Consider the following 27,958-nt stretch of genomic DNA (forward strand, 5'->3'; position numbering starts at 1 on the left):
GGCTAGCCACGGGGAGACCAGGCAACACCCTGGGGGCTTTCTGGGCCCCTCTGCTATCCTCACCCATCCCTGTAGTCAGCAAGAGGAAATAAGGCAGAGGGGCCACAGCGTTTAGGAACGAGGTTTATTCCAATTTAAAACAATTCATTTCAGAAGAAAGATATGAAAAGTCAGTTTCCATCAGGTATCTCTGGATTAAGGGGTCAGGGCCCCGACACACTGAACAGAGCCTGCCATCCCACTTGCCTGGGCGGGACAGCCTCTGTCACAAGTTGGTATCAAGCTAGTCGTGCCCAACCCCCAGCACGCGCAACAATACATGCATTTCAAATGACAAAAGGTTTAAAAACAGCATTTTTATATAATATTCTTTTTTAAATAGGTTAAGGTTTAAATCGTCTGAAATCAGAACTGTGTAATATACAAGTATAACGAAGTGTTCACCCCACCAGCCAGGACAGTCCCCACACCACCGCTAGGGGTCATTGGCACTAGGACGTCTCTCAGGGCATGGGGTGCAGGGGGTGGGGTGTACTGCAGGGGGATGGCACAGTGGGAGGAGCTGGGAGGTTGGCACATAAGAAAAAGCATTAGGAGTTCATCAGGATAAAAATCAAAGACACTGACCAACCTCGCATGGGACCAGAGAGACCTCCCGCTCCCGCTGGCACAGAACTAGTTTCAGATCCCCCCAGGACACTGGTGGCCCTGCCCTCAGCTCCTGGGGTGGGGCCAGGCCCGTGGGGTTCCAGAAACCTGGAGCAGGGGTGGTTTGGCATTCCAGCCAGCCCTGGGTGGTGGGATGCTTGGCACACTGCCCCCTCTAAAAGTTCATTCTTCGGGTGCCCCCTCAAATTCAGGCCACCCCTCCAGTCCAATCCAGTTCCCTTTTTGAAATCTGGACCCTTGAGAGGTGCTAGGACATCAAAATGCCTACCCTGCAAGGCCCCGAGTCCTCGCATGGGCTCATGACCAGCAGCACCACCTGCTCCCCCCACCCGCCAAGGGCAGGAATGAGGAATTAATGTTCAAACCTCTCAAATAGACACATGGCACAAAAAGGACCCATTTGGGAAAACTGGCCGAGAAGGTGGGGCTCCCCAGCTTGTTCTGCCCCCAGATGGAGCTGATCACCAGGAATGTAGCCACCCCCAACCTCTGCCTATCTTCTGCTCCCCATTACCCTGAGGCCCTCCATTGTCCTGCTGGTGGATGGGAGAGGCGGAAGTGGGGGTCAGCCACCCCAGACTGGCTGTCTAGGTGCTCATTTTTGTGTTTCTTTTGTATTTGTCAATGGCCTCCAAAAGAAGCTGCCACACAGACTACTCTAGAGTCCAGGTGTAGTGTGGGCAGGGCCAGAACATGGTTGGCGGTCCATTCCCCTTACATTTGTGCAAAACAAAATAAACACTGTAGTGTTCAGTCTACATCAGATGAAAGCCACCTCCCTTCCCCCAAAAGACCAACCCCCTGCTTGTGACCTCCCTCAAGTCCCTCTGGGAGAGGGAACCAGGCCAGGCAGCCCATGACTCTGGCTCGGTGTGTGGCCATGGCCTGGAGGCTGCCCAGGGTTGAGGTGCCAGCTGCTGGCTCCCACGCAACCCTCGACAGCTCTGGGCACAGTGCCCCCCCGTTGCCTGCTTGCTTCCCAGTGGCTCAGGGAATAGGGGTCAGCAAGTACATGCAATGGAGGCCACCACACCTAGGAACCATTGCAGGACCTTCCCTCAATCTCTCTGCCTAGTGGGGACAGACCTGAGAATATTCTGAAAAAGTCCCCAGCCCACTGTCATCACTGTTTCCAAACTGGTTACAAAATGGAATAAAAGCAAAAGTGACTCCCATCCAAGTGAGCCCTCCCCGGCTCCCAGGCCGTGTGAACTCCCGCCAGCGCCCTCCAGCCTGGGTGGTGAGCACGGGACCCTCGGATGCACATGGACTGGGTGGGGGAGAGGTCCGAGCAGGCCAGCCAGGTGGCCCTGAAGACAGCCCAGAGCACTCCAGAGACCCCAGGGCTCTCAGAGGATGCTGGGGACCGGACAACCACCCAGCTGAGAGACAGGGTCTGGAGATCCTTCACTGCAGAGGAACTCATATACTTTTTTTCCTTTTAAAAAAAAAAAAAAAGGAAAGAAAGAGAAAGAAAATGGTTAGGCACTTCCCAGGGTGGGCAACAGGGGGAGCCACCCACCCCCACTTCTTGGAGTCCAGTGAGCAAAAACACAGCGAAGTTGTGAGGATGGCAATAACTTAAAAAAAAGGAAGAAAGAACAGTCACAGTCTCCACATCTCCACGTCAAGAGACCAGGGCCGGCTGGGCAGCTGTGTCCCGCAGTGGCCTGAAGGTGCAGCTCGGAGGGGAGAGGGGACAGCCGAGGGAGCCTGGAGGCACTGGGGGCAGGGCTCTTGTTTCTCATCTCCACTTGTCTCACTTTTCCTTTTTTTTTTTCTTTTTCCATTTTTTTTTTTTCTAGAAAAAGGCGAGCCACAGTCAAGGCCAGAAAAAGGCAGCCGGTGCTGCTGACAAAAGGTGAGAAGGTGCACGAAGAATATAGAAAGAAAGATGTACATCCCCTGATAACTGTGAAATAAAAACCATTTGTTAAAAATATGAAAAAAAAATCAGCTCCTCCGTGGGCAGAGCCACTGTCATATCATCACACAGAAGGGTCTGTCCCGTGGGCTCTCTGCTGGGTCACACTAGGTTGTACTCCTTCAGGTTGAGCTGCAGGATGGTGTCCTTGACAGCTGCGAAGACAAAGCGGATATTCTCCGTGTCGGTGGCGCAAGTGAAGTGTGAGTAGATGATTTTGTCGCTGTCAGGGTTCAGGTCCACAAACATCTTCAGGATGAACTCCCGAGCAGCCTGCGCGTCCCGCTGCGGCCCTGGGGGAGGGGAGGTGGGTGCGTCAGGACTGCTGAGACCCATGCAAGGGACAAGGACTAGGGTGCCAGCCAAGCGGGGCAGCTTACACAACAGGTTCCCGGACTGAGATGTGCCTGCAAAGAGGCAGCTTTCTGTGTGTGGGCATGCATGGGGTCTGCACTGCCCCTAGCCCATCTAGACCCCCTCAGCCCTTGGCCCTGCCAGCCGGGACCACTACTGCTGCACACACCAAATGCTCCCCTTACCTCCAAACTGGGGCCTACCTTCCTTCCCAGCCTCACTTTACCCATTCCATTCACACTGTACCACAAATACCTACATCCAAACATGGGCGTGCATCTACACACATACACACATGCCCAACCCTACATGCACAAGCCCTGTGCACACCCACACACTCGATCAGCTGCCTCTCCAGCCACTACCCAACAGGGCAGTGCCGGCTATCCATGGAATTGTCGGCACTCCTGCCAGAGGCTCCTGCCTGCACTGTGTCCTTCCCCATCCATGGTCGGCACTCACCCTCAAGTCGGTCCCCATTAGCTCCTCACTGTTCCCTCTCAGTAAAGCTTTTGCTCTCCCCCCACCAGGAGTCTCTGTTTGCCCCACCCAGTATCACCCCCTCCTAAGGGACTCCGAGGGCTGAGCTCAGAGCCCAGCACCCTAACCCCTGCCAGGCCTCACTCAGGTCTTTAGAGCAGGAGCCAACAACTCAGATTACAAGGCCCCTCTCATGACTAGTAGAGACGAGCCTGTCACCGCCAACTCACAGGCTGGGCACTGTTTCACAAGCAGCAGTCCCCACAAAGATCTCCCATCTATAATCCCTGCTCTCCTAACAAGCCTGGCCGGCATGAGCACCCAGCACAGGTGCCACCACCTGCCTAAGAGGGAGGGAGGGACCAAGCAGCCCTGGGGTGCACAGCTATAGCTCATGCATGACAGAGTGGGGGTGCCACAAGGTGGGTAGGATGGTCCACACATAAGCTATCTGCCTTCCATTAGGAGCTCAGCTGATCCAGGGAGGGGTCAGTCACTTTTTTTTTTTTTGTAACAGAGACAGAGAGAGGGACAGATAGACAGGAAAGATGAGAGATGAAAAGCATCTATTCTTAGTTGTGGCACCCGAGTTGTTTATTGACTGCTTTCTCGTATGTGCTTTGACCGGGGGTTGGGGGGGAGCTACAGCAGAGGAATGATCCCTTGCTCAAGCCAGTGACCTTGGGCTCAAGCTGGTGAGCCTGTGCTCAAGCTGGATGAGCCCGTACTCAGGAGCCCAGCAACCTCAGTGTTTCAAACCTGGGTCCTGCATGTCCCAGTCCAATGTTCTGTCCACTGCACCACTGCCTGGTCAGGCCTGAGTCACCCTTTATTCCCAGCATCATGCTCCTCTTTATGGTGGGGCCACGGAGTCCACATAAACTCCTCACTCAGCATGGGCAATTAGGGACAGGCCACTGAATTGGGGATTAGGAGCCAAGCATTCTAACATGTCCCTCCCACTGTCTTGTACTGACTGCAGGGTCCCCTTCCTGCAGACAATGCTACCTGTGGAGACACAAGGCATTTCTGGCCATCAAACACTTGGGAGGATCCTGGAGGAAGCAATGAGACTAGAGCACTGGGGCCCCACTAACCATGCACAAGCCCCAGGTAACCAGCCCTGGCTGTCAGGTGAGGACACCACAGCTCAGAGAAGAGAAGAGATGCACTGGAGACACTCATCTTGCTTTCCTAACAGACCCAGTAAGGCTCGTGGGCTCCAGAATGTCTCCCAGTTGTGCAGGAGCCACACACCATGCAGGGAGCATGAGGCACAGGGGCGATGACCCTCCCAGAGCTCACCATCAAACTCAGGGAAGTAGTCCACTAGGTGGGAGTATAGGATCTTGTCCTCCAGCAGGTCCTTCTTGTTGAGGAAGAGGATGACCGATGAATTCTGGAACCAGGGGTAGGTGATGATGGTCCGGAACAGGGCTTTGCTCTCCTCCATGCGGTTCTGCAGAGGGAAAAAGCTCCAGGATCAACAAGGCCCTGGGGTGCACCCTTGGCTGGAGCCCTCACAAAGGCGGGGGCGGTAGATGGGGACGGGGAAACCCTCACCTCTGCCCAGAGTTTCCCTCCACCTGGGGGGCTGAGAGCTGGGAGGGGTGCCTCACCTCGTTGTCCGACTCCACCAGGACTTGGTCATATTCACTAAGGGCCACGAGGAACATGATGGACGTCACATTCTCAAAACAGTGGATCCACTTCCTTCGCTCAGACCTCTGTCCTCCCACATCTACCATCCTGCAGGGGACGGGAGTGCCACAGGGTCAGGGCTGGACTATACAGACAGCACTACTTCCCCCAGCAAGCCACTCCCCACTAGCATGGCTGTATCTGCTAAAGCCTTAAGGGACGCCAATATCTGCAAGAGCCAAGGGGGCTCCTAATACTCATTAGAGACCCAAACGTCTCCCAATTCCTATCAGAGATACAAGAGCCCCCAATATCCATTAGAGCCACAAGGGCCCCTCAATACCTATTGGATCCCCAATAGCCCCCTAATGCCCATTAGAGCCCAATACATGTTAGAGCCATGAGGATTGCCAGATCTGTGGGAGCCAGGAGAGCACTGCATAGGCCTCACATCTGGCCTCTAAGAGTTACTGATTCCTGCCCTAACGAAAGCCCTTGGTGTAAACAGCCCAGTGACAGGCACATGTAGTAGGTGTGGGGTGTGAACCCAGTAGGACCTACAATAGGCCCACCCTCAGACCCCAGGCTCTGTGTCTGGAAACCCCTCCACTCATCGGTTATCATGCAGCATTGTCTGTAAAACACCAGTCTCAGCCTCCCCACTGGAAGACCCAGATAGACTGAGGGGCGTTCAGCTGATAGACATGTGTCAGCCACTGCAAGGGAACAAAAGAGGACAGTTGCAGAGAGCGAAGCTGCATGTCCTGTTACTGGGTGAACATAGTGGGCTGTGAAGTTCACCATGTAGTGTAAGAAGCAGGTAAGAAACAATAGGCCCAGAAACAAAAGGGTGGTGGGGACTGGGGATGGTATTTGAGACAGGGTGAGTTACAGGGGCTTCCTTCTACTGCCTGTGAACTCCCTAGGTTTTCAATAATGAGGAAAGACACTCTACTTTTAAAAAGGATGACAGGCTGTAAGGTAGAGCAGCCCTCAAGACCCCCAACCTGAACAGTGGGTCCCCACACACACACACACACACACTGCTGTGTGGACAGCAGGACTCAGACAGAAATGGCTCCAGGGCAGGGCTGAGATACAGGCTGTGTCCCCACAGCTAGCAGAGGCAAATCCACCTGGCAGGGCTTTCACAGAGGAGACTCCAGCAAGCACAGGTGGACAGCAGACATGCCAGGGTGACTGTGAAGAAACAGGAGGGTGGTGACAGGCCAAGAGCCCTGTGCTTGGATGCCAGGCACACACTGGCAGCTGCAGCCAGTCTGGGGAACACCATCAGGGACAACGGTGTTTGGGCCACAGCCTTTCTGAACCATGAGCCTCTCCAGTACAGTTGGGCTAAAACTTGGGTCCCCAGGGATCAGGTCTCTACACGAGGTCCCCGCTTTGGGACCAGGCTCATCTCACACATCAGGGCAATCAGGCCATCATTCATTGATGTCTGAGATCCGACTGGGGCCAGGCCATGAGCTTAGTACCAGGGTCTCTGGTCTGCATTCTGTAATCAAACAAGAGCATAGCTGGACAGGGCACAGCTGGACAAGGGGCAAAACTGAATGGAGGGGGCAGCTGCACAAGAGGCTGTCAGGATCCCCCAGTTGCCCACACCACCCCTGTTCTGGCAGGAGCTGCAGCTCACCCACTACCCCTACAAGTCAGCATCCTCCCTCACCCACAGCCCCATCGCAAAGGCCCCACCAGAAGACCATCTCCCCCAGGCTGTGTCTGGCCAGCCCCCAACAGTCACTGGGTCCTGGCTCACTCACTCTGAAACTTGAGGACAGTAACTTATTCATAAATCTCATCTCTCGTCCTGGATCAGATTCTCCCCGAGGGCAAAGACCAGGATCCAATGCATCTTTGCTGTCCCCACAGTGGAGGCTCCAGGTCTGGGAAGGAGCAGCCCTCACAGCAGCCTATAGAGCCCCAGGCCTCCCAGAATGCCACCACTCTCAGGAAGTCGGGACATAGGCACCTGAAGATGATGTTCTCCAGGTCGAAAGGATACTCGATGATGCCGGTGGTGGGCACACGGACCCGCAGCACGTCCTGTTGGGTGGGCAGGTAGCCCGAGGTGGCAATGCGGTCTACATCAGTCAGGTAGCTGCAACAGAGAAGGGACAGAGCTGCTCAGGCCAGGCTGTGAGGGAAGTCCCCCAAGCAGCTGGGAGGGGCTTACAGAGGCCTCACCTGCAGGAGCTGAAGCAGCCAGGAATACTTGGGACAAGATAGGACAAGGCCTCCCCACCCCTGACTTGGACAGAAAGGAGCAGGTCATTTGCTGGATCTCAAAGGACAGAAATGCTAACCAGGGAAAGACTCAGGAGGAACTCTCCAATAGAGCTGCCCCAGAATGGCCACTCTAGAAGGAGCAAGGGGACCAGCACCAGGGTTTCCAAGAGAAGCTGAATGCTGGAGGGGTGACTTTTCAGAAATAAACTTACTATTTTAGGATCATTTTAGATCCACAGGAAAGTTGTAGAAAAACAACAAACCTCCAGCAAACACCCAGTTTCCCCACTATAAACTTCTTCCATTAGTCAGTGCATCTGTCATAACTAACCAGCCAATATTCATTGTCATTAACTGAGTCCACCCATGTTCCAGGTTGTCTCAGTTTCCCCTAATGTCCTTTCTCTTTCCTAGGACCCCAACCAGGACCCATGTGACCCTTAGCCCATTCTCCGGCCGTGGCCTACTCACTATTTGGCAGAGTCAGAGAGCTGATACTCCCGCCTCCGGTCATAGCACTCCTGGATGCCGGGGTCATTCCACAGGGTCTTGATGGCATTGACGTACCGATGCTCAAATGTTGTTACCTTTTCCACATCCACTTCCCGGATCAGGAGCGCATTGGCCTGAGAGGGCAGGACAGGAAATGCCATGGGCTTGTTAGGGGCCTGGACACATGGGGCACACTCCTCATCTCGGGATATGCCAGACAATCAGCACCCAGTCAACCAGAGTTGGACCCATCAACTCCAGTTTCATGTGAACACGAGAAGGAAAGAAGCAAGGATGATGGGCTGCAACTGTCCCTCAGTGCCAGACCCCAAAGCAAACCCAGATTGAGGGACCTTGAAGCAGGGACTGCCTGGCCACCCTGTCTCCTTTTGTTGGAAGGGGCTTTGGCAGGTGGGGGAGGCATGTGCCAATGAAGCTGTATTTACAGGAACAAGCAACAGTTTGCCCCTATCTGTCCAGACGTTGATGGCTATTTATGATCCAAGTGTGACCTGGACTCTGAACTGGGCCTCAGCTGAGGCTAGAAGAGATTCTACAAACCAAGACCCAGCAGGCAGGCCAGGACACATGTGGTCCCACAGCCAGGATGGCGGGGCTGGTAGGAGTCCCTGACAACCTGTGAATTGGGGTAAAAGTAAGAACACATCCATCACAGACATATCAAAAATTTGGTTACCTGACCTTCTTAAGCCTAAAAGTAAGTGGATTAATTTAAGCCACATTTGGACAGATGTGGACTCCATGCCAGTTTACCCAGGGTAAACTTCTGGATATGTGAGAAGCCCCTGAAAACAAATCTATGAAAGCAAAGCCAAGGGAGGTCACCAGTGAGAGCCATGGTGTGCAGCTGGTGGAGCCACCACTGAGGAGAGCAGCCGGTCAGTAGATACACACTCAGGAGAAATGAGAGAAGGTGTGCAAATAAAAATCTGCTCATGAATATCATAGCACCAAAATTCACAAAGGCCAAAAAGTGGGGACAGCCTGACTGGTGGTGGTGCAGTGCATACAGCATTAACCTGGGACACTAAGGACCCAGGTTCAAAACCCTGAGGTCTCCAGCTTAAGTGCGGGATCATCAAAATGATCCCGGGGTCAGTGGCTTGAGCCCAAAGGTCACTGGCTTGAGTAAGGGGTTACTGGCTCGGCTTGAGCCCCTCAGTCAAGGCACATATGAGAAGCAATCAGTGAATAACTAAGGTGATGCAACTCATCTCTCTCCCTTCCTGCCCCTCTCTCTTTCTCTAAAGGAAAAAAAAAACCTATAAAAAATAAATAAAATTAAAAAGTGGGGACAACCAAATGCCCATTGATGGGTAAATGCGGTCCAATCCACACACTAGAATATTACTCAGCCATGAAAAGGATGAAGCACTGACACTCGCTACAACATGTATGAACCTTGTTAACACATGTTCATTGAGAGAAGCCAGACACAAAGGCCACATAGTGTGTGATTCCATTTATGTGACATGTCCAGAACAGGCACATCCACAGAGTTAGGAGTAGGTTCATGGTTGCCAGAGGCTGGGTAGTGAGATGGGAAGTGACTGCTAATGAGGACAGGGTATCTTTTCGGGGGGATGGAAATGTTCTGGAATTAAATAAAGGTAATGGTGCCTGGCTCTCTGAATATGCTAAAAATGAGTTGATGCCTGACCTGTGGAGGCACGGTGGATAAAGCACTGACCTGGAGTACTGAGGTCATTGTTCAAAACCCTGGGCTTGCTGGGTCAAGGCACATATGAGAAGCAATTGATGCTTCCCACTTCTCCCTCACCTTTCTCTCTATCCTTTCTCTAAAAGCAATAAATAAAATTTTAAAAAAACGAAAACAAATTGCATACTTTAAATGTACAGTACGTGAAGTCCATCTCAACAGAGCTGTTACTAAAGAAAGCAAGACAAAAATGCTATCCCCAGGGGGTCACCAAAACAGCTACATCACATGGTGCGTGATGCACTTGGTAGGACAAGAGGCCCTCTGAGGAGCCAGGAAACAATTCACATAGCCCATCCCAGGGCAGCGTACCTGCCAGCTGGCTTCCCAGTCCAAAGAACGGGTGTGCTAACAGCTACCTGCTAGGAGAACCTGGGGCTCCACCAGGATGCATCAGCTGAGCAGTGGCCCCCACCACACCCTGCAGCCCATGTGCTGCCCAGTGGCACCTCCCACAGCCTATGGCCTCACCTTGTTCTGCTCATACTTGTACAGGATCTTCAGAGTCTCCATGGCCCGAATCATGGCCTGCATGGCAGTGAAGATGTTCTGGTAGACCAGCTTGGTGAAGCCCCGCTTGTCCTCCTCCGAGTAGCCAGCCCCGTGGATGATGCGCATCTGCTTGATGAACGTGCTCTTCCCGCTCTCACCCGTGCCTGCCATGTGCAACACAGCCCAGTGAGACAGCACAGGACCAAGACCAAGACCCACACGCTAAAAGTCTGTACGTTCACAACGATCCCATCGTGTGTCCCCCCAGCCCGGCACACCAAGAACTGAGCCTCTGAGACACATACTTCTGGCCCCAGGTGGCTCGTCAGCCCTCAGAGGGTACAGGGGACACACCTGACCAACAGGTGACCACTCCTTGATGCACATCCCTAAGATTTACCTTGGTCATCCTCCCAGCTGCACTCATCCTACATGAGAGGAAACTGAGGCTCAGAAAAAGGACAATGTCTGCAGGGTGTTTAGCACCCAGGCACACAACAGGCAAGTCGGTCCCCCAGGTGCCCTGTCCAATCACAGTGACCGGCAGTGAGTGATCACCAGACGGTATGCGTCAGGGCAGCATCCGAATTTAACATGGTTGCAGAGGAGGCCATGGAGGCCATGGAAGTTCCATGTCTCTTCACTAGGTGCCGCCACCTCCTTTCCTAGTGGGTTTGTGGCAGGTGGGTATTTGGTCTCTTATACATTTTGTGGCTGAGGTGATTGTCTGACGTAGAATGGGTACAGGATGGTGTGAGGGTAATTATGACTTGATGACAGAGCCAAAGTCATTTATTTATTCCAGAAAGTTTCTAAGGTGGTTGATAAAAGTACCAGGGAGAGGCAACTACAGCCAAGGTCCCTGCTTTGTGATGTGTTTCATTTATGACTTGGGTCTCACCCAGTGAGCTCAGGCACCTGTGGTCAGTTACTTGGATGCTGGTTGAGGGCCTCCTGGCTGCAGGGCAGTGTGGTCACTGTGTGACCCATAGGATCTGTCGCTTCTCCAGGAGCTCCTGGTCAGGCTGACCTAGGGCCCTCTCCCTTGGAGTTCACTCAGCCCTTTCCCAAGCCCCACCTTGGACCCCATTCTAACCTGACAGTATCTGTCCACCTCCTACCACTCCTCTTCCATGAGCACCCCCAGAACAGTCCTCTTTTGGGCAGAAGTTTGGTATCTGCATCCAAAGCCACAACAGTGACGGCCAAATCAAGTCACAGGGTATAGGATCATCACCCCAAGGTCCCCAGAAACTCCATTTTTATTTTTTAAAAAATTTATTTATTCATTTTAGAGAGGGAGGGGGGAAAGAGAGGAGGGAGAGAGGAGGGAGAGAGAAGGGAGAGAGAAGGGGGGAGGAGCAGGAAGGATTAACTCCCATATGTGCCTTGACCAGGCAAGTGGGGTTTTGAACCGGTGACCTCAGCATTCGAGGTTGACGCTTTATCCACTGCGCCACCACAGGCCAGGCCAGAAACTCCTTTTTCATTAACCCCAAATATGTAACTCAAGCCAACACCAAGCCATTTCAGAGTGCTACCCTGCTCTACCCCGTGTGACCACAGCACTGTGTCTCATGTACACCCCAAGGGCTGGGTGTCACCCCTCTGCCCTCCTACCACCACATCCGCTCTCTTATCTCTGTTCCATCGCGTTCATCAGCGTGTCACCAAGCCCCTTTGTGTCTCATTTCTTCTCAGTAAGTATGAGGGGATACGGCCACCTTACCGGGCTCTTCCAGGTTGAGCCTTCTGACCCCATGCTTCTACCTCAGAGAAGGGCACACTGAGGCTCTGCTGCCTACGAGGATCAAAAAGTCAGGAAAACCATCTGAAAGGGGGCTCCTAAGCCAGCTGTGTCTTCACTCCAGCCTCAGATGAGGCCCCAGTCTCAGTACATGCCATTCAACCAGGAGTCCTCCATGCCTCCAATCCCTCCAGCTCCACCCCAGCACCAACGCAACTCTGGGTCCCTCTCCTGCTTCAGCCTCTTACCGCCCTGGTCACCCCACTTTGGTGTACCCCCAACACACACAGGGACAGCAACTGCAGTGGTTTCAGCGTGTCCACAAATCTCCGAGGAGCTAAGGTGAGGAAGCCATCCTGGAAGGGACTTCTCTAGCCCTGGTCAGATGAGGCAGCCCCACCAATGGCTTGACTGCAGCTTCATGAGAGACTCTTAGCCAGACCACTCAGATTCCTGACCCTCAGAATCTTCAGAGATAATAAATGTTTGTGGTTTTCAACTACTAAGTTTTGGGGTGATTTTATTACATAGCAAAAGAGAACTTCTAAATTCTAAGAATGCACCTTCTCAGATCCCTACTTTAGTAACACAGGTCCCCTCTCAAGGACTAAACCCCTATAGCCCCTTCTGCGGACTCTAAATATCCCAAAACTGTCTGAATCCACATTTCTAGGCTCATCTTCAGCACTCTCTGGAATCTGCCTTGCATTTGCCCACCTCCTTGCATTTGCAAGAGCTGTGCCTCTGTCCATGGTGCCATCTGCTCACCTGTGCCCCAGGCAGGCAGCTCCCCCCTCAATTACCACCACTGTAGTGGGGAGTCTCTGCAGGGTCTATCACCAGCCTCTGTGACCAGGAGCTCCTGGAGAAGCGACAGATCCTATGGGTCACACAGTGACCACACTGCCCTGCAGCCAGGAGGCCCTCAACCAGCATCCAAGTAACTGACCACAGGTGCCTGAGCTCACTGGGTGAGACCCAAGTCATAAATGAAACACATCACAAAGCAGGGACCTTGGCTGTAGTTGCCTCTCCCTGGTACTTTTATCAACCACCTTAGAAACTTTCTGGAATAAATAAATGACTTTGGCTCTGTCATCAAGTCATAATTACCCTCACACCATCCTGTACCCATTCTACGTCAGACAATCACCTCAGCCACAAAATGTATAAGAGACCAAATACCCACCTGCCACAAACCCACTTGAGTTCCAGGGGCAGGAAGGGGTGGAGAGGGGTCCATGTAGGTGATGCCATATCTCCCCAGAGGGATCTATGCTGTCCCTCCCTCACCACACACTGCAAGGAGGGGAGGGGTGGTATGCTAGGAATGTGATTTCTAATGCATTTTCTTTGACCAGGGTCCCCCCTCAGCACTGCTGACAAGTCATTCTCTTTGGGGGGCATCCTGGGCATTGTAGGGTGTTAAGCAGCATCCTTGGCTCCCACCCACTCAATGCCAGGAGCACCCAAGTCGTGACAACCACAAATGTCCCCAGATACCATCCAGTGTCCTGTGGGAACAGAATCAGCCCCATTTTTGACAAAATGCTATTATACAAAGGTAACTTCCCTGCTGGTCTATCTGGAAGGGTCTATCACAGGAAACAAACAAGTCCAAGAATCAAAGCCAAACACCCAGATGCAGCCACAAAGGTCAATCTGAAGCTGAGCTAGGTGGAGCCCATGATCAGTCCACAAGGTCCCTCAGACTGCCAATGCCTCAAATACAGAAGGAAAAGCAGCCTTGGCTTTCACGTGAGGATGCTGGGAGGATAAGTCAAGAGTCTGAAAACCAGCCCTGGTCAGTGGTGCAATGGACAGAACATCATCCCAGAGTGTGGAGGTCACCAGTTCGATCCCAGGATCGCTGACTTGATCCTGGGGTGCTGGCTCGATCCCGAGGACAACAGCTTGACTCTGAGGTCGCTGGTTCAAGCCCCGGACAGGGCACATATGAGAAGCAATCAATGAGTGCATAACTAAGTGAAACAATGAGCTAATGCTTCTCTCTCTATCCTCCCTCTCTCCATCTCAATAACAACAAAAGAATCTGAAAACCAGATCACTGCCCAGACGAGACAGGAACTGGCCTCACTGGCTTTTTTAAAATGGAGGTAAAAATGACAATGAGAACCCCCACCTCTGGAGCTCTTGAGAGACAGTGGCAGTGGAGGCACACTGCAGGTGGAGGGGTGTCACACCCCCATGCAAGCACACACGCCTACAGCCCACATCAATCAGCATGCAATGCTGCTCGGGCCCCAGGAGAGAATGGGAAGTGCAGGGGGCCAGTGGTCCCCAACCCCTGGGCCACGAACAGGTACTGGTCCGTGGGCCATTTGGTACCGGTCCGCAGAGAAAGAATAAATAACTTACATTATTTCCATTTTATTTATATTTAAGTCTGAACGATGTTTTATTTTTAAAAAATGACCAGATTCCCTCTGTTACATCAGTCTAAGACTCACTCTTGACGGTTGTCTCGGTCACGTGATACATTTATCCGTCCCACCCTAAAGGCTGGTCCGTGAAAATATTTTCTGACATTAAACCGGTCCGTGGCCCAAAAAAGGTTGGGGACCACTGGGGGGGCATGTCTGTGGAGAGGCTCTGAATGCCACTTTACAATTGGCAAATGGTGGCCAGACCCTGGAGACATCAGGGGTCCTGGATGAGGCATGGCTGACGTCAGGTAGGTCCCTCCAAACCCTGTTATCATCCAGACCCAGTCTGCAAGTCCCCTCATACTGCAAAAACAGCAGTCATGAATGACCTCCAGGCAAAAGGCACAAAAAGAGCTCAAGTATAGCCCTGGCCGGTTGGCTCAGTGGTAGAGCGTCAGCCTGGCGTGCAGAAGTCCCGGGTTCGATTCCCGGCCAGGGCACTCAGGAGAGGCGCCCGTCTGCTTCTCCACCCCTCCCCCTCTCCTTCCTCTCTGTCTCTCTCTTCCCCTCTCGCAGCCGAGGCTCCATTGGAGCAAAGATGGCCCGGGCGCTGGGGATGGCTCCTTGGCCTCTGCCCCAGGCGCTAGAGTGGCTCTGGTCGTGGCAGAGCGACGCCCCGGAGGGGCAGAGCATCGCCCCCTGGTGGGCGTGCCGGGTGGATCCCGGTCGGGCGCATGCGGGAGTCTGTCTGACTGTCTCTCCCGGTTTCTAGCTTCAGAAAAATAAAAAAATAAAAAAAAAAAAAAGAGCTCAAGTATGTGAGGTGGTAGAAGTGTTAACTCAAAATGATGTGACATTTTGCCATTCATACCTGCATCAAACCATGTACACCTTAAACATGTTACATGTCAACTGTTTCTCGATAAAGCTGGGGGAAAAAGAAAAAGGGATACCCCAAGGGCAATGTGGCTTGAAATGTGGCCTTCAGTGACCTTGGCCAGGTTGGCCATCACTTTTCAAGGAAGGACAGAAAATGGAGTACGTGGAGGTGGCAGCTGTAAAGAGGGAAGTCCACTAAAGAGAGTACTACATGTCATATGTCACCTGTGTTCAGAAACTGTAAGGAGACATCAGCACCAGCTCTGAGCATGAGCCTCCAAGCCAGGAGTAGTAGCATGGGAAGCAGGCGCCAGCAGGGCACTCAGCCCTGGAACGTGGGTCAGGCCCAGCTGGCCTGAGAGGTGCTTAGCCACCACTATGCCCAGAGGGGAGGGAGGGGTAGGCTCTGGGCCACAGAATGTTGGGAAAGTAACCTGTTTCAGATGCTCTGGCTGCAACCTTTGTTTTGAGTGCCCTGTATCCTGGCCAACTCAGCCACTGCCACATCCTGTCAGCACATGTCACCTGTGAAAGAATCTCTGGCCCCAGGATCCCCCACACACTTTACCCAATGTCTACCTGCCAAGAGAAGTCTCTGGGTGTGAAGCCCACCTAGACCTCATGGTCGCTCACCCAGTCTACTGCAGACTCCCCAGGTCCTGGCCAGCTCCACTCTCCTGGCCTTCAATCATCCTGCCCAGCCCTCAGTCATGTTCCTTCTAGGAGATCTTGTCACACACACCCTTCCAGTTTAAAAACCTTCAACAGCTGCCCGCCTTGGAAAAAAGCAAGCCTCCTCCTCAGGCAAAACTGTGCAAGACACCCATCATCAGGACTCATTCTGTCTACATGGACTGGTCCACAGTACCCACTGCACCCCCAACCATGCAGAGAGTGGCTGCTCTGAACCCACACTAGCGTTCCAGGCAGCTTTATTCATAATGGCCCAAGAGTGGCATTGACCTGACATCCTTCACCAGGCGGGTGGTCACAAACAGTGGTCTACCATACCATGGACTCTACTCAGCATTGAAAAGGAAACCCTGACCCTGGCCAGTTAGTTCAGTCGATTAAGAGCATCATCCCGAAATGACAAGGTTGCAGGTTTGATCCCAGTCAGGGCACACATGGGAAGCAACCAATGAATGCACGATTGAGTGGAACAACAAATGAATGCTTCCCTTTCCCCTCCCCTCTCTCTCCCTTCTCCTGTCTCTAAAAACCAATTAAAAAATAATATTTAAGCCCTGGTTGGATAGCTCAGTTGACTGGAGTGTCGTCCAGAAGCACAGAGGTTGCTGGTTCGATCCCCAGTCAAGGCACATACTGTTTCTGTCTCTGTCTTTCAAAAAAAGAAGAGGAGGAGGAGGAGGAGGAGGAGGAGGAGGAGGAGGAAAAGAAGGAGGAAGAAGAGAAGAAAAGGAAGCCTCATGGACAGACCCAATGACTGATGGGCTCCACAGAATTATGCCAAGTGGGAAAAAACTCAACCCCAGGAGGCTATGTCTTCTGATTCTATTAATGGAACATTTCTGAGATGACACAACTAAAGGATGGATGGGTGGTTTTCAGGAATGGGGGTGGGGTGGTAGAAAAAACTAACATAAGGCCCTGGCCAGTAGCTCAATGGATAGAGCGTTGGGGCGGCATATGCACATCCCAGGTTTGATTCTTGGTCAGGGTAAGCAACCGGAGAAGCAGTCAGGAGAAGCAACCATCTGCTTCTCTCCCCCTCCCTTTTTCCCTTCTCTCCCACTTCTCCTGCTGCAACCAATGGCTCCGATTGGTTTGAGCGTGGCCTCAGGCACTGAGGATAGCTTGGTACTCAAGCATTGGTCCCAGATGGGGTTGCCAAGTGGATCCCAGTTGGGACACATGCAAGAGTCTGCCTCACTATCTCCCCTCAAGGAAAGAAGGAAGGATGGAGGAAGGGAAGGAGGGCAGGAGGGAGGGAGGGAGGGAGGAAAAGGTAACACGAGGGTCTCTGTGGTGGTGGTGGATTCAGGCACTTGCACAGGTGATGACACTGTGGGGAAGTAATGCACGTGAACAATCTCCCCATAAGGAAGCCAAGCAGCTCCAGGTCCTCGCTGCAGTGGTTTTCAACTGCCAGTCCAATTTCACATCGGCCCACAAAAGAGTTAGCCACCCTAATATTGTATTAAAGTTATGGACTCAACAGTTGAAAACCACTGGGTTAGACTTCAATTTCATGTCTGTGGGTCCTCTTTACCCCACCTTCCCACGGTTTCTCGGTAACACAACAAGCCCAGTGTTTTGAAAGGACATCTGTGGGTGCGCCTGCAGTTGTGTACCAGAGTTCCCACCCCTGTTAAATACAAACTGCCCCCGAGGGCCTTTCCCCTCCAATCATACTGAGCTCCTGGCACAGAAACCCAAATTCATGGTTTCTAAGAAATGCCCAGCACCCCGACACCCCAGCTGTTCTTTCCAGAGGCCATCCCTGCTGCTTACTCTGTATCTGTGAGTTCTACAGGTCCCCATTTACAGTGTTCTGGGGACTAGCTCCCTAAGAGCGAGGGTCTGCCTGTGGCCTCCTGCCCCCAGCCTGTAGCATAGACCTGCAGGACGCCCCCTAGGCACACTCAGTCCTTCCACCTCCAGGCGCACAGAGTGCTGCCTCAGCTGAGACTAACTGAAGAGGAAAGGAAAAAAAGCACCTCTGTGAGGGGAGGAGGCTGCCAACCCGCCTTCACTAATTGGTGGACATCTAGGGTGGCATATTGGATTGATCGAAGTGAGTCTGAGCCCCAACACCTGGCAAACACCCCCAAATGTGGGAGAGACAAGGGGTTCAACTCCCCTGCTGGCTACAGCCTACACAGCAAGAAGAAGAGTACTTACTTGATATCATTGACTCAGGTACACAGGCAAATATACCCACAGCCCCAGGGGCAAGCAACCACAATCTGGCAGCAGAACCTGAGTGCTGGGAGTCAGAAGCTGGGGTTCAGGGCTGCCACTTGGCTGTCCACCACTCTGGGACATGGGTAGTGAAGCCAGGAACCCCCAGAGCCACAGGGAGGCCCAGGCAATAGCACTGCTGGGGACCTGGGCTCCTGGAAGCTGCCTAGAAATGCAACATGGACCTCGAGCTGTGTCAACAAGTCCAAGATCAAAGGGTGCCGACTGTATGCAGGGAAACACAGAAAACTGTAAAGTCCTCTTGCAGCTGAAGATTGCTATTACACGCTCCTGCACCCCTACTCACATGTTCGTTCATTCATTCATTTGCAATTACCATTCCACCTCCCACTGGACAGGTAAAGGAACTGAGGCACAGAGAGGTTAAGCAGCTTTGCTGAGCTGATAACTATGGGACCTCAAAAGACTCGGGTCTTCTGCATGTGCACCCTGATGTTCATCACAGCATTATTCATGGTAGCCAAGACATGGAAACAACCAAAGTGTCCCTCAGTAGAGAACTGAATAAAGAAAATGTGGTACACATAAACAATGGAATACTACTCAACCATAACAAATGATAAAATACTGCCATTTGCAACAACATGGATGGACCTTGAGAATAACACACTAAGAGAAATAAGTAAATCAGAAAAAGCTAAGAACTGTATGATTTCACACATAGGTGGCATATAAAAGTGAAGTGGTACCTGGCCTACGGTGGCACAGTGGATAGAGCGTCAACCTGGAACACTGAGGTCGCTGGTTTGAAACGCTGCCCTTGCCCAGTCAAGGCACATACAACAAGCAATCAATGAACAACTAAGTGAAGCAAATATGAGTTGATACTTCTCGTCCCCCCCCTCCTCTTTCTTAAAAAAAAAAATCAATAAAGTCTTAAAAAACAATGAAGTGGTTACCAGGGAGTGGGGGTAGAGAGGGATGGGAGTAGTAAAGGGCCAAATATACAGTGACAGAAAGTGTTTTGACTTTGGCTTATAAGCGCACAACACAATGAATAGTCCACATGCTATGGAGATATCTACCTGAAACCCATGTGTTTCTATGGACCAATGTCATCCCATTAATTTTAATTTCTAAAATTAAGAAAATAATAATTCAGGTCTTCTAGCCTTGCCGGATGGCTTGGTTGGTTAGAGCATAAACCCGAGGTGCAGAGGTTGTCAGTTCAATCCCCAGTCATGGCACATACAGGAACAAATCGATGTTCCTGTCTCTCTCCACCACCACCCCTTCCTCTCGCTCACTTAAAAAAAAAAAAAATCAAGTCTTCTCGTTTCACAACCACAGCGTGTCCCCCATCCCAGGACTTCCATCTTTCCTGTTCTACCACTGCTGCCACAGGGAAGTGAGAAAACGTAAGCACACTGGGGGAAGTGCTCTGTGGCCAGCCACAGGGCCACCAGAGAGAGAACACACCAGTGGGCACCTGTACTGATAAAAGACAGGAAGTAGGACAGAAAGCGTGAACCCCTGGACTCATCACATCTTATCTCTATACCAAGGCAAACATGGTGGGGCTGACTTCCCCGGCCCAGGGGGCCTCCAATGTGAGACACCCTTTGGTCAGGACACGCTGCCTGCTGTAACTGAGGTCACTGTGGAGTAGCCCAAGGGTGGCACTGGTCCTCCCCACCATTTCGGTTGGTGTCTTCTGAGCCCCCACTTTATCCCCACATACTGGGTTTTATTGCAGCCCTTTCTGAAGCTCCTGAAAGTTGGGACACCTGTCCCTCATTCCCACTGTCTAGCCCAAATGTGGGTGCATGGGCAGGGCTCAGGGCCAGGGGGAACAGGGACGGGATGGAACCAACCCACCCAGTCTAGAGTTCACTGACATCCCCATTGATTAGATGAGAGGAACAATGGGGTAGAGATGGACAACCTGCCTCCCGTTCATCCTCCTACCCCCTAGGGTCTCCCTGAGGAGTCTGACCTATCAACATTTTTTTAAATTTATTGATTGATTTTAAAGAGACAGAGAAAGGGAGGGTGGGAGGGAAACATTCATTTGTTGTTCCACTTAGTTGTACATTCATTGGTCACTTCCTATGTGTGCCCTGACCAGGGATCGAACCCACAGATTTGGTATTCTGAGACGACGCGCTAACTGGCTGAGCTAACTGGCAAGGGCAACCTGTCAACTCTTATCCCTTCTAACTCTGCACCCCAATCAAGGCCCATGAGCAAACAGACATGACAACAGGAAAGGCAGCTTCCATCAGTCTCAGCTGGAGCCGCTCCTTCGAAGGTGCTTCCAGGGCACCGCCTTGTGCAGCACCATCCAGGTGCTGGGGATCAGAAAAGGTACTGAGATGGCTGAATCCCTGATAGCCAAGCGCCAGGAACCCTGCTCTAAGACAGGAAAGCCCTGCTCAGTGGCAGGGAGACCAGCTGACCAGTGTGGACACCGCAAATAAAAATAACATCAATGAGCCCTGGCCGATTGGCTCAGCGGTAGAGCGTCGGCCTGGCGTGCGGGGGACCCAGGTTCGATTCCCGGCCAGGGCACATAGGAGAAGCGCCCATTTGCTTCTCCACACACCCCCCCTCCTTCCTCTCTGTCTCTCTCTTCCCCTCCCGCAGCCAAGGCTCCATTGGAGCAAAGATGGCCCGGGCGCTGGGGATGGCTCCTTGGCCTCTGCCCCAGGCGCTAGAGTGGCTCTGGTCGCTGCAGAGCGATGCCCCGGAGGGGCAGAACATCATCCCCTGGTGGGCATGCCGGGTAGATCCCGGTCGGGCGCATGCGGGAGTCTGTCTGACTGTCTCTCCCCGTTTCCAGCTTCAGAAAAATACAAAAAAAAAAACAAACAAAAAAAAAAAAAAAATAACATCAATGACATTCCCTAGCTTAATAGCCATCACCCCACTTTATCCTTGCAATAATCCTACATTTTTGCCATTTCACAGAAGAGAAAACTGAGACTCGGGTCACACAGGGCCAGAAACCCCACTCCAGCACTTTCCCAGCATGGTCCTAGTACAGACCACCTCCCAAAGTTATTCCCACAGCTTTTTTTTTTATCTCTTTTTTTTAGAGAGAGAGAAACAGGAAGAGATAGAGACAGAAAGACAGAAACATTTAACATTGATTTGTTGTTTCATTTATTCATACATCAATGGTCAATTTTGTATGTGCCGTGACCAGGGACCAAACCTGCAATCTCAGCATGTGGGGACAATGCTCTAACAACTGAGCAACCCGGACAGGGCCCCAAGCTTTTAAAGGGAACTTATACAAAGTATCAAGTGGAAACAATAGTGACAACAGGACAAAGCTGTTTCTGTTTGCTGAGCACCTACTGTGTGCAATTTCATCCTATCACAGTGCTGCAGGGGCACCATTCCCATCCAACAGATGAGGAAACCAAGCCTGGGAAATATGACTGAGTTACTATGGTCTCACACCAAAGCAAGCACTACCCTGCTTTCCTGGCCTGGCTGGCATGGGGGGGGGGGTTGGGGGGATGAATGAGCCCAGCCTACTCAAGGGGGCCCTCAGTCAGACAGCTGTGACCTTTGACCTGGAGTTCCTGTGTGTCCACAGGCAGGTAGCACTGTGGCTTCCTGAACAGGGAGCCTCGTGTCAAGGAAAGTTTGGGCATCAGAGGGTACCAGATGACTCCCATTCCACTCCCCCGGGGGCACTGAATTCAATTACAAATCAGTCACTCAGAACATGTTTCTGAGACCTTCAGGGCTCTGCGCTATACGGCCTTGGGGTAGTGAGGACCTGGATATGGAGGGCAATGAAGGGAATGAGGAGGAGTCACACACTAGCATGGTGATGTACCCATGACCGGCCCAGTACCCTAAGGCCGAGAGGCACAGGGAGTCCACCAGGCTAGGGGCACAGAAATTATTAACACCCTCTGTCATGAGCCAACCATCTGAGGTCTAGGGTCCTAGTTCTGTGAGTAGCCTGAGTTCCACCAAAAAATAATCCTGCACCTGGGCACCCCCAAAGCCTATGAAGATGCCCTGAATCACACCCACTGCACACACACCTGGGGGCAGGCCATCAAGACTAACTATCCCCACTGAATGGGTAGCAGCTGCGAGCTGGAAAAGGAGCACCCTTTTGGTACCAGAGATGGGACCACTCCTCCCCACTGCTGTCCAGGTCTGTCCAGCCCACGTGGCTCAGAGTCCCATACCAGATGCACCCATCCCAGGGCCTTAACAGAGACAAGCACACCCCTCTGCCAGGTGTCCTCATCTGAGCTCTGTCTGGTTTCCTGCACACCACTCCGAACGCCAGGGCCACATGCAGCCACGACTGCAGCGTGCTATGGAGCTGCACCTGGGGGGGGGGGGTTCTGCCACAGGAAGCAGAGAGTGAAACCCGTGGTTACACGCCTAGGCCGAGCACTTCCTCTGTCTCACCGCAGCGACCAGCACAGCCCGGCGCACACACAGCCGCATCCGGAAGCACGGGCGTCTGTGAAAATGGATGGAGTTCAGTGCCAATCTGGCCCCAGAGCCTGGTGACACACCTGGTAAGGCCATGCTCCAAGTGCCCGCAACATCAACTGTCCCTTGCAGGGAGTCATTCCAGGGCAGTCTGGACTCCTGAGGCACTTCCAGGGACTGCACCAGGGAAGATAGACCCTTTTAGCCAAATACATTTAATTTTAATTTAAAGTACATTAAGACTCCCAGGGTGAGTTGAGGTCCTTCCACAGCCCCAGGGGAATCAAGGGGCGAACAAGAGGACACCCAATGGTGCTTCCCGCTCTCTCGGTCTGCGAGGACATGTCAGGCCTCTCTGCCAGCAGCCAGTGGCCACACTCCACTCTGTACCTCAAAGCACTGGGAGGTGCGCCCTTCCCGCCGGACCTACCACACCCCACACCAGATTCCGAGCCTTTTCACCGCCCTGTGGGGCCCAAAGCTGGCCGACAGGAAGCCTGCGGAACTGACCGCCCTGCTTTATTTAGAAATCCGTGGAGCCACTAGGCTCAGCCTGGCCAGGACTCTGGGCCTCTGAGCCTCCAGTACGGGGCTTTCACAGAAGGCCTCAAGTTTCAAATGGGAAACCTGCCTGAAGGAACAGATAAGGGAACCCCAAATGACAGAAACACCAAGGCAATGGACTATGCTAGAAGCCAGTGGACCTACCTGGGACCCCTGCCCCAGAGCTCTAAGCCTCAGGGTTCTGGTCCACAGGACGGGAGAATTGGGACTTGCAGCGTAGATATACTCGCCAACCTGCTCCCAACCACAGACAGACAGGACGAACATCAAGGACACAGCCTGGAACACCAAAGCAATGGCACCAAAGACCTGTATCCATATATTCACATGTACACTGCATGCCGAGTGTACAGCCTCACATACACACATAGCTTTGGATCGTATAAACAAAAATATGCCATTTGAGCACTCATGAACTATCTGACAAAAGAATTTACTCTGATAATACACCAGCTCTGAGATATGCATTTTATATTGTGTACTACTATGAAGCAAGGGCTCTCAAACAGCAGTGGTCCCACCTCCAGGACACACTAGGCCATGTCTGGGGATAGCTATGCTTGTCAGACTGGGGGTACTCCTGGCATCAAGTGGGTGGGGCCAGATGCTGCTCAACTCCCCACAGTGCTTAGGATGGCCCCCCTCACAGAGACTGACCTGGCCCCAATGTCCCCAGTGCTGAGGGAGAGACCTTGATGTATGGAAAAGAGATGTCTCTTTGAGAAGTTAAAAGTCAATTTTAAAAAGGAGCCGTGAGTCCTGGTCTGTAGTGGTACAGTGGATAGAGCAACAATCTGGAACACTGAGGTCACTGGTTCAAAACCTTGGGCTTGCCGGGTCAAACTACATACACACACAACAAGCAATCAATGAACAACTAAAGTAAAGCAGCTATGAATTGATACTTCTCATTCCCCTCCAACCCCCACGCACCCTCCTCTCTCTGTAAAATCAATAAATAAAATCTTAAAAAAAAAAAAAAAAAAAAAAAAAGGAGCCATGAGGTCCTAGCCAGTTAACCCAGAGTGTTGTCCTGAAATACAAAAGTTGAAGATTTGATTCCCAACCAGGACACATGTAGGAAGCAACCAATGAATATATAACTAAGTGGAACAACAAATGAATGTCCCCCACTCCCTCCCTTCCTCTCTCTGTCTAAAATCAATCAATTTAAAAAATAAAAAAATTCGCCCTAGCCCAATGGCTCAGTTGGTTGGAGCATCATCCCGTAGCATAGAGGTTGCTGGTTCGGTCCCAGTCAGGGCACATACAGGAGCAAATTGATGTTCCTGCCTCTCTCTTTCTCTCTCACTAAAATTAATCAATTAAAAAAAACACACACACATTTTAAAAATAAATAAATAAAATTTAAAAAGTTTTTAAAAAGGAGCCTTGGAGGTAAACAAGAACAGAGGACATGAGGTTCCCCAAGTCTGAGGGCCAGAATCCAGCTCCAGGAGTTCCAAAGGTCGGTCACTCTCACCACCAGAATGAAACATTAAAACTCCCGCCGGGCTGAGAGACCCCACAGGTCATGTGCATACAGGTCCAGGGAGACAGTGGACCAACACAGTAAAGTGGGCAAGGGCTTCTCCAGTGACTGAATTTGCTCCACCTGGTTCCAGACCCAGGTGCCAGGGTAACAACCACCAGAGCCTCACAGAAACAAGAGATGCCACAGAGATGTGAAAGCTGGCACCCCACTCTGAGCTACTAAGGGGTGGAAGGCCCTCAGCCCGGACTGCAGCTGGGAGGCTCAGTCTGCCCCTCCATTTTCTCCGTGCAAAATGGGGATAGTCCCCAACTAGTGGCTGGCTTGCTGAGAATTAGGGGGTGGGGGTAAAATGGGTCCTATAAGATTGGTCAGCAGGCACAGGGGACTCAGTAAGGATGCCCTCCCGGCATCCTCACACCCCACCCGGTCCTCTGGTCATCAAAGTAAGGATGTCCTCAATCTAGGAAAACAGGCTACCTTGTGGTAACTGTTCCCAGGGTTCCCCACACGTCTCGAGCCCAAAGCTTGCCAGGATCACTGAGCAAGGAGCACCTCAGGATCAGCCCCCAACCCTGCACATCCCCTGGACCCCCGCCTGGCACTGATGACTATCCTCCTCATGGCAGAATACTTCACCTTGGACCTGTGAGCTCACATCACCCTCACTATCTTTTCTGCCCCCCATTCCTAGGACCTTAAGAGACAGGTACCCTATCCCCCATCGTGCAGGCTGGAAGTGACAGGCTGGGTGCCCCTCCAGGGTCGCACAGGAAGGGAGAGGTGGGACTGCAGACACAGGTGCCCCTGTAGCTGACTCTCTAGATCCAGCAGGGCTCCTGCGGGGAACCTCCAGGCCCAGAGAGAATGCAGAGGCACACCAAGGCTGCAGGAGCACAGGCTGCTGACTTGTGGCCTTGACCCCCACATCAATCTGAATCCTGGACATGCTCAGGACAGGCTGCGGAGTGCCTGAAGGCTCACACAGCCCCCAATCAATGCCAGCTGATAATAATATTAAGACATCTCTAATTTCTAACCCCTCCTCTCATAATAAACTTCTGACTACTTCAAAAGCCACCTACCACAATGTCCTCCCAAGTGTCGCTCAACAAATACCACTACAAGTTTCCTCCAGACTTTAAGGTTACTCTCTGCCTGTGTTTTCTGTAAAGATGGCCCATTTTATAGTCTTTAAATAAACTGGTATACTTGGGGGGGGAGGGAAGGGAAGTTATTTCATCAAAGGGAGGACCCTGCAGGCAGAAGAAATTCATTCCAACCAAGATCCACTACTTCTCAAGGGCCACCAACGCCATTATTCACCATCGGGAGCTCCACACCACTTCTAAACCCTTCCCTCTCCTCCTGCCCCAGGCCCATCAAAGCTACCTCTGCACAGCTTACAAGCATTTCCAACTTTCCCCGAAGTCCAGAAATGAAAATGAAGCAGGGCTCATAAAGGGCAGGGCCCTGGTTTCTGTTTTGTAAATGACCTTCTTGCCTTTGATGGCAGAGGTAAGTCCTTCAACAGCCCTTATTTGGGATAACAACACTTTGCTGACAGCTGGGCCAACTCACTCCCTGCAACAGGTGTGCTCTGGAGAAATAGGGCCTAGAACAGGAATCCTCCCCAGAGGAAGAGCAGGACCCAGGAGAACCAGCTCCCACCAAAACAAAAGGAAAAGACTCGGGAAATGTTGATGAGTTGGCCAATTCTGAAAACCTGCAAAGGCTCCTTCAGGGCTCCATTGCCCCCAGCCTCCAGCCAAAACAGAAACACCCAGAAGAGAAGAAAGGCTGTTTTTTCCCCCATGGTGTGTACCCCTATGTGAACTCCTTTCGGGAGGGAAACCGTTTTCACGCAGAGATGGAGAGCGGCACCCAACGGATTGAGGGAATGGGGGGTGGGTGGGGGACAGGCCCTGAGTGCAGGGAACAGGGCTCCACCTGGTGGGAAGAGTGGAGACGGGATCCTGGGAGATGAGGGGCGCCTCTGTGGATTACAGCCCAAAGGTCTGGGCCTGAACAGAGTTGCTGGGGGCGGCGATGGAGGTCACTCAGTGGGGTAGAAACAGAGGGCCAGCCCTATGCAGGGGAGAAGCTCATTTCGTGAGAAGGGACAGAGGGCAGACCCTCCACCTAAACAACAGAGGTAGGGCTGACCCAGCAGGAATCAGGGACCTCTAGTAGATAGCACAGGCTGACCCTGAGGCTCCAGGATACGGACGTAAACAGCAAAGGCTGGGGCTGACCCCTAGGGTTTCAAAAATTCAACATGGAAAGCAGAGATAGAGGTTAGCTCTGAAGAAACCTGGAACCTCATGTGGACAGCACAGGCAGGGGCTGACCCCACAGTGGACAGGATAGATAGGGACAGACTCCGAAAACCGGGATCTCCGCCATGCACAACACAGGCAGAGGTTGACCCCAAAGCCAAGGATCCGGCTGTGGACAACTCGGGTACTGACTCCGAGGCCCAAGCTTCAACCGTGGGCTGTACCGGCAGGGGCTAAGCTCAAGGCCCCAAACCCCCCGCATGGACGGCACTGGCAGGGGCCGACGCCGAGGTCCCAGGCTCCCGCGGTGGACAGCACCGGCGGCGTCAGCCTCGTCCGACAGAACGCGACGGTCTGCTGCGGACCCCGCAGGCCCGGCCCCACTCACCGAGCAGCAGCAGCTTGAGCTCGCGGCGGGCGTCGCGCTTATCCCGCCGCAGCTGCTTCTCAATCTCGGCGTTGATCCGCTTGGACTCCTTCACCTCATCGCTGAGGCAACACGCCATCATGGACTCCAGAGTCATCGTCCCGGCCCGGGCCGCCCGCCGGCCGCCCCCGCCGCCGCCGCCCCCCCGGCCCGGCCCGGCCTTCGCCTGGAACCGCCCTGGCCGCGCCCGCCTGGCCCTCGGCGCTGGACCCCGGGCCGGCCGGTCCGCTCCGCTGCCTGCGAACGCCGGTCCCGCTCGGCCGCGCACTCCAGCCCGGAGGCCCTGCCCCCGCGCCGCCGCCGCTACTGCCGCCGCCAACTGCAGCTGCCGCGACCGAGCAACAGCGCCGCACAACCTAGCCCCCGCGGAGAGCCGACTGGCGGGAGGCACGGCCAATGGAAGGGGTTACGGCCCGCGCGCCAGCAGCGGGCTCAGGGATACAGGCCGGGGTGGGCCTGTGGGGCGGGGCGAGGCGGGCGCGCCCTCGAGTTTGGTTGCGCCAACATGGGAAGGGGGACGCTTAGCCGGAGCCAGGCGGGGCCGCCCGGGATTATGGGAATGTGGCGGACTCCGCTGGCGGGTTCGGTTGCCCTCGGCTCAACTCGGCCTGGTTCGGCCCCGCTCTGTTGGAGAGCTGGAGGGACGGAGTCCGCCAATGCTATTACGCAGGCCATAGGGGTCCTAGCCTTCACGGTCTCTCGTGAAGCGCCCTGGCATTGCCTAACCGAGAAGAACCTTCCACTCATCAAGAGGCATTAATGGAACGCCTCTTGTATACTG

At 52.9% G+C, this 27,958-nt stretch overlaps 1 protein-coding gene across 1 annotated transcript; it reads right to left on the reverse strand.

The window, feature by feature from the left end:
• Window positions 1–110: 110 nt before the first annotated feature.
• Window positions 111–27,605, reverse strand: GNA11 (G protein subunit alpha 11). The gene is made up of 7 exons (XM_066276681.1): window positions 27,139–27,605; window positions 10,023–10,207; window positions 7,790–7,944; window positions 7,062–7,190; window positions 5,047–5,176; window positions 4,733–4,886; window positions 111–2,886 (listed from the first exon to the last, which is right to left on the reverse strand). Exons 1-7 carry the CDS (start codon window positions 27,272–27,274, stop codon window positions 2,696–2,698), a joined length of 1,080 nt encoding a protein of 359 aa, XP_066132778.1. The 5' UTR covers window positions 27,275–27,605; the 3' UTR covers window positions 111–2,695.
• Window positions 27,606–27,958: the final 353 nt, after the last annotated feature.

This window comes from Saccopteryx bilineata, chromosome 1, assembly GCF_036850765.1.
Source record: "Saccopteryx bilineata isolate mSacBil1 chromosome 1, mSacBil1_pri_phased_curated, whole genome shotgun sequence".
In the NCBI taxonomy this organism is placed as follows: domain Eukaryota; kingdom Metazoa; phylum Chordata; class Mammalia; order Chiroptera; family Emballonuridae; genus Saccopteryx; species Saccopteryx bilineata.

Coding starts and splice junctions, on each gene's coding strand:
- GNA11 (XM_066276681.1), bottom strand. CDS start 27,274: ATGACTCTGGAGTCCATGATGGCGTGTTGCCTCAGCGATGAGGTGAAG. Junction 7,945..10,022: donor ACAAGTATGAGCAGAACAAG/GTGAGGCCATAG, acceptor CTGCCCTCTCAG/GCCAATGCGCTCCTGATCCG. Junction 4,887..5,046: donor TGGTGGAGTCGGACAACGAG/GTGAGGCACCCC, acceptor TTCCCTCTGCAG/AACCGCATGGAGGAGAGCAA.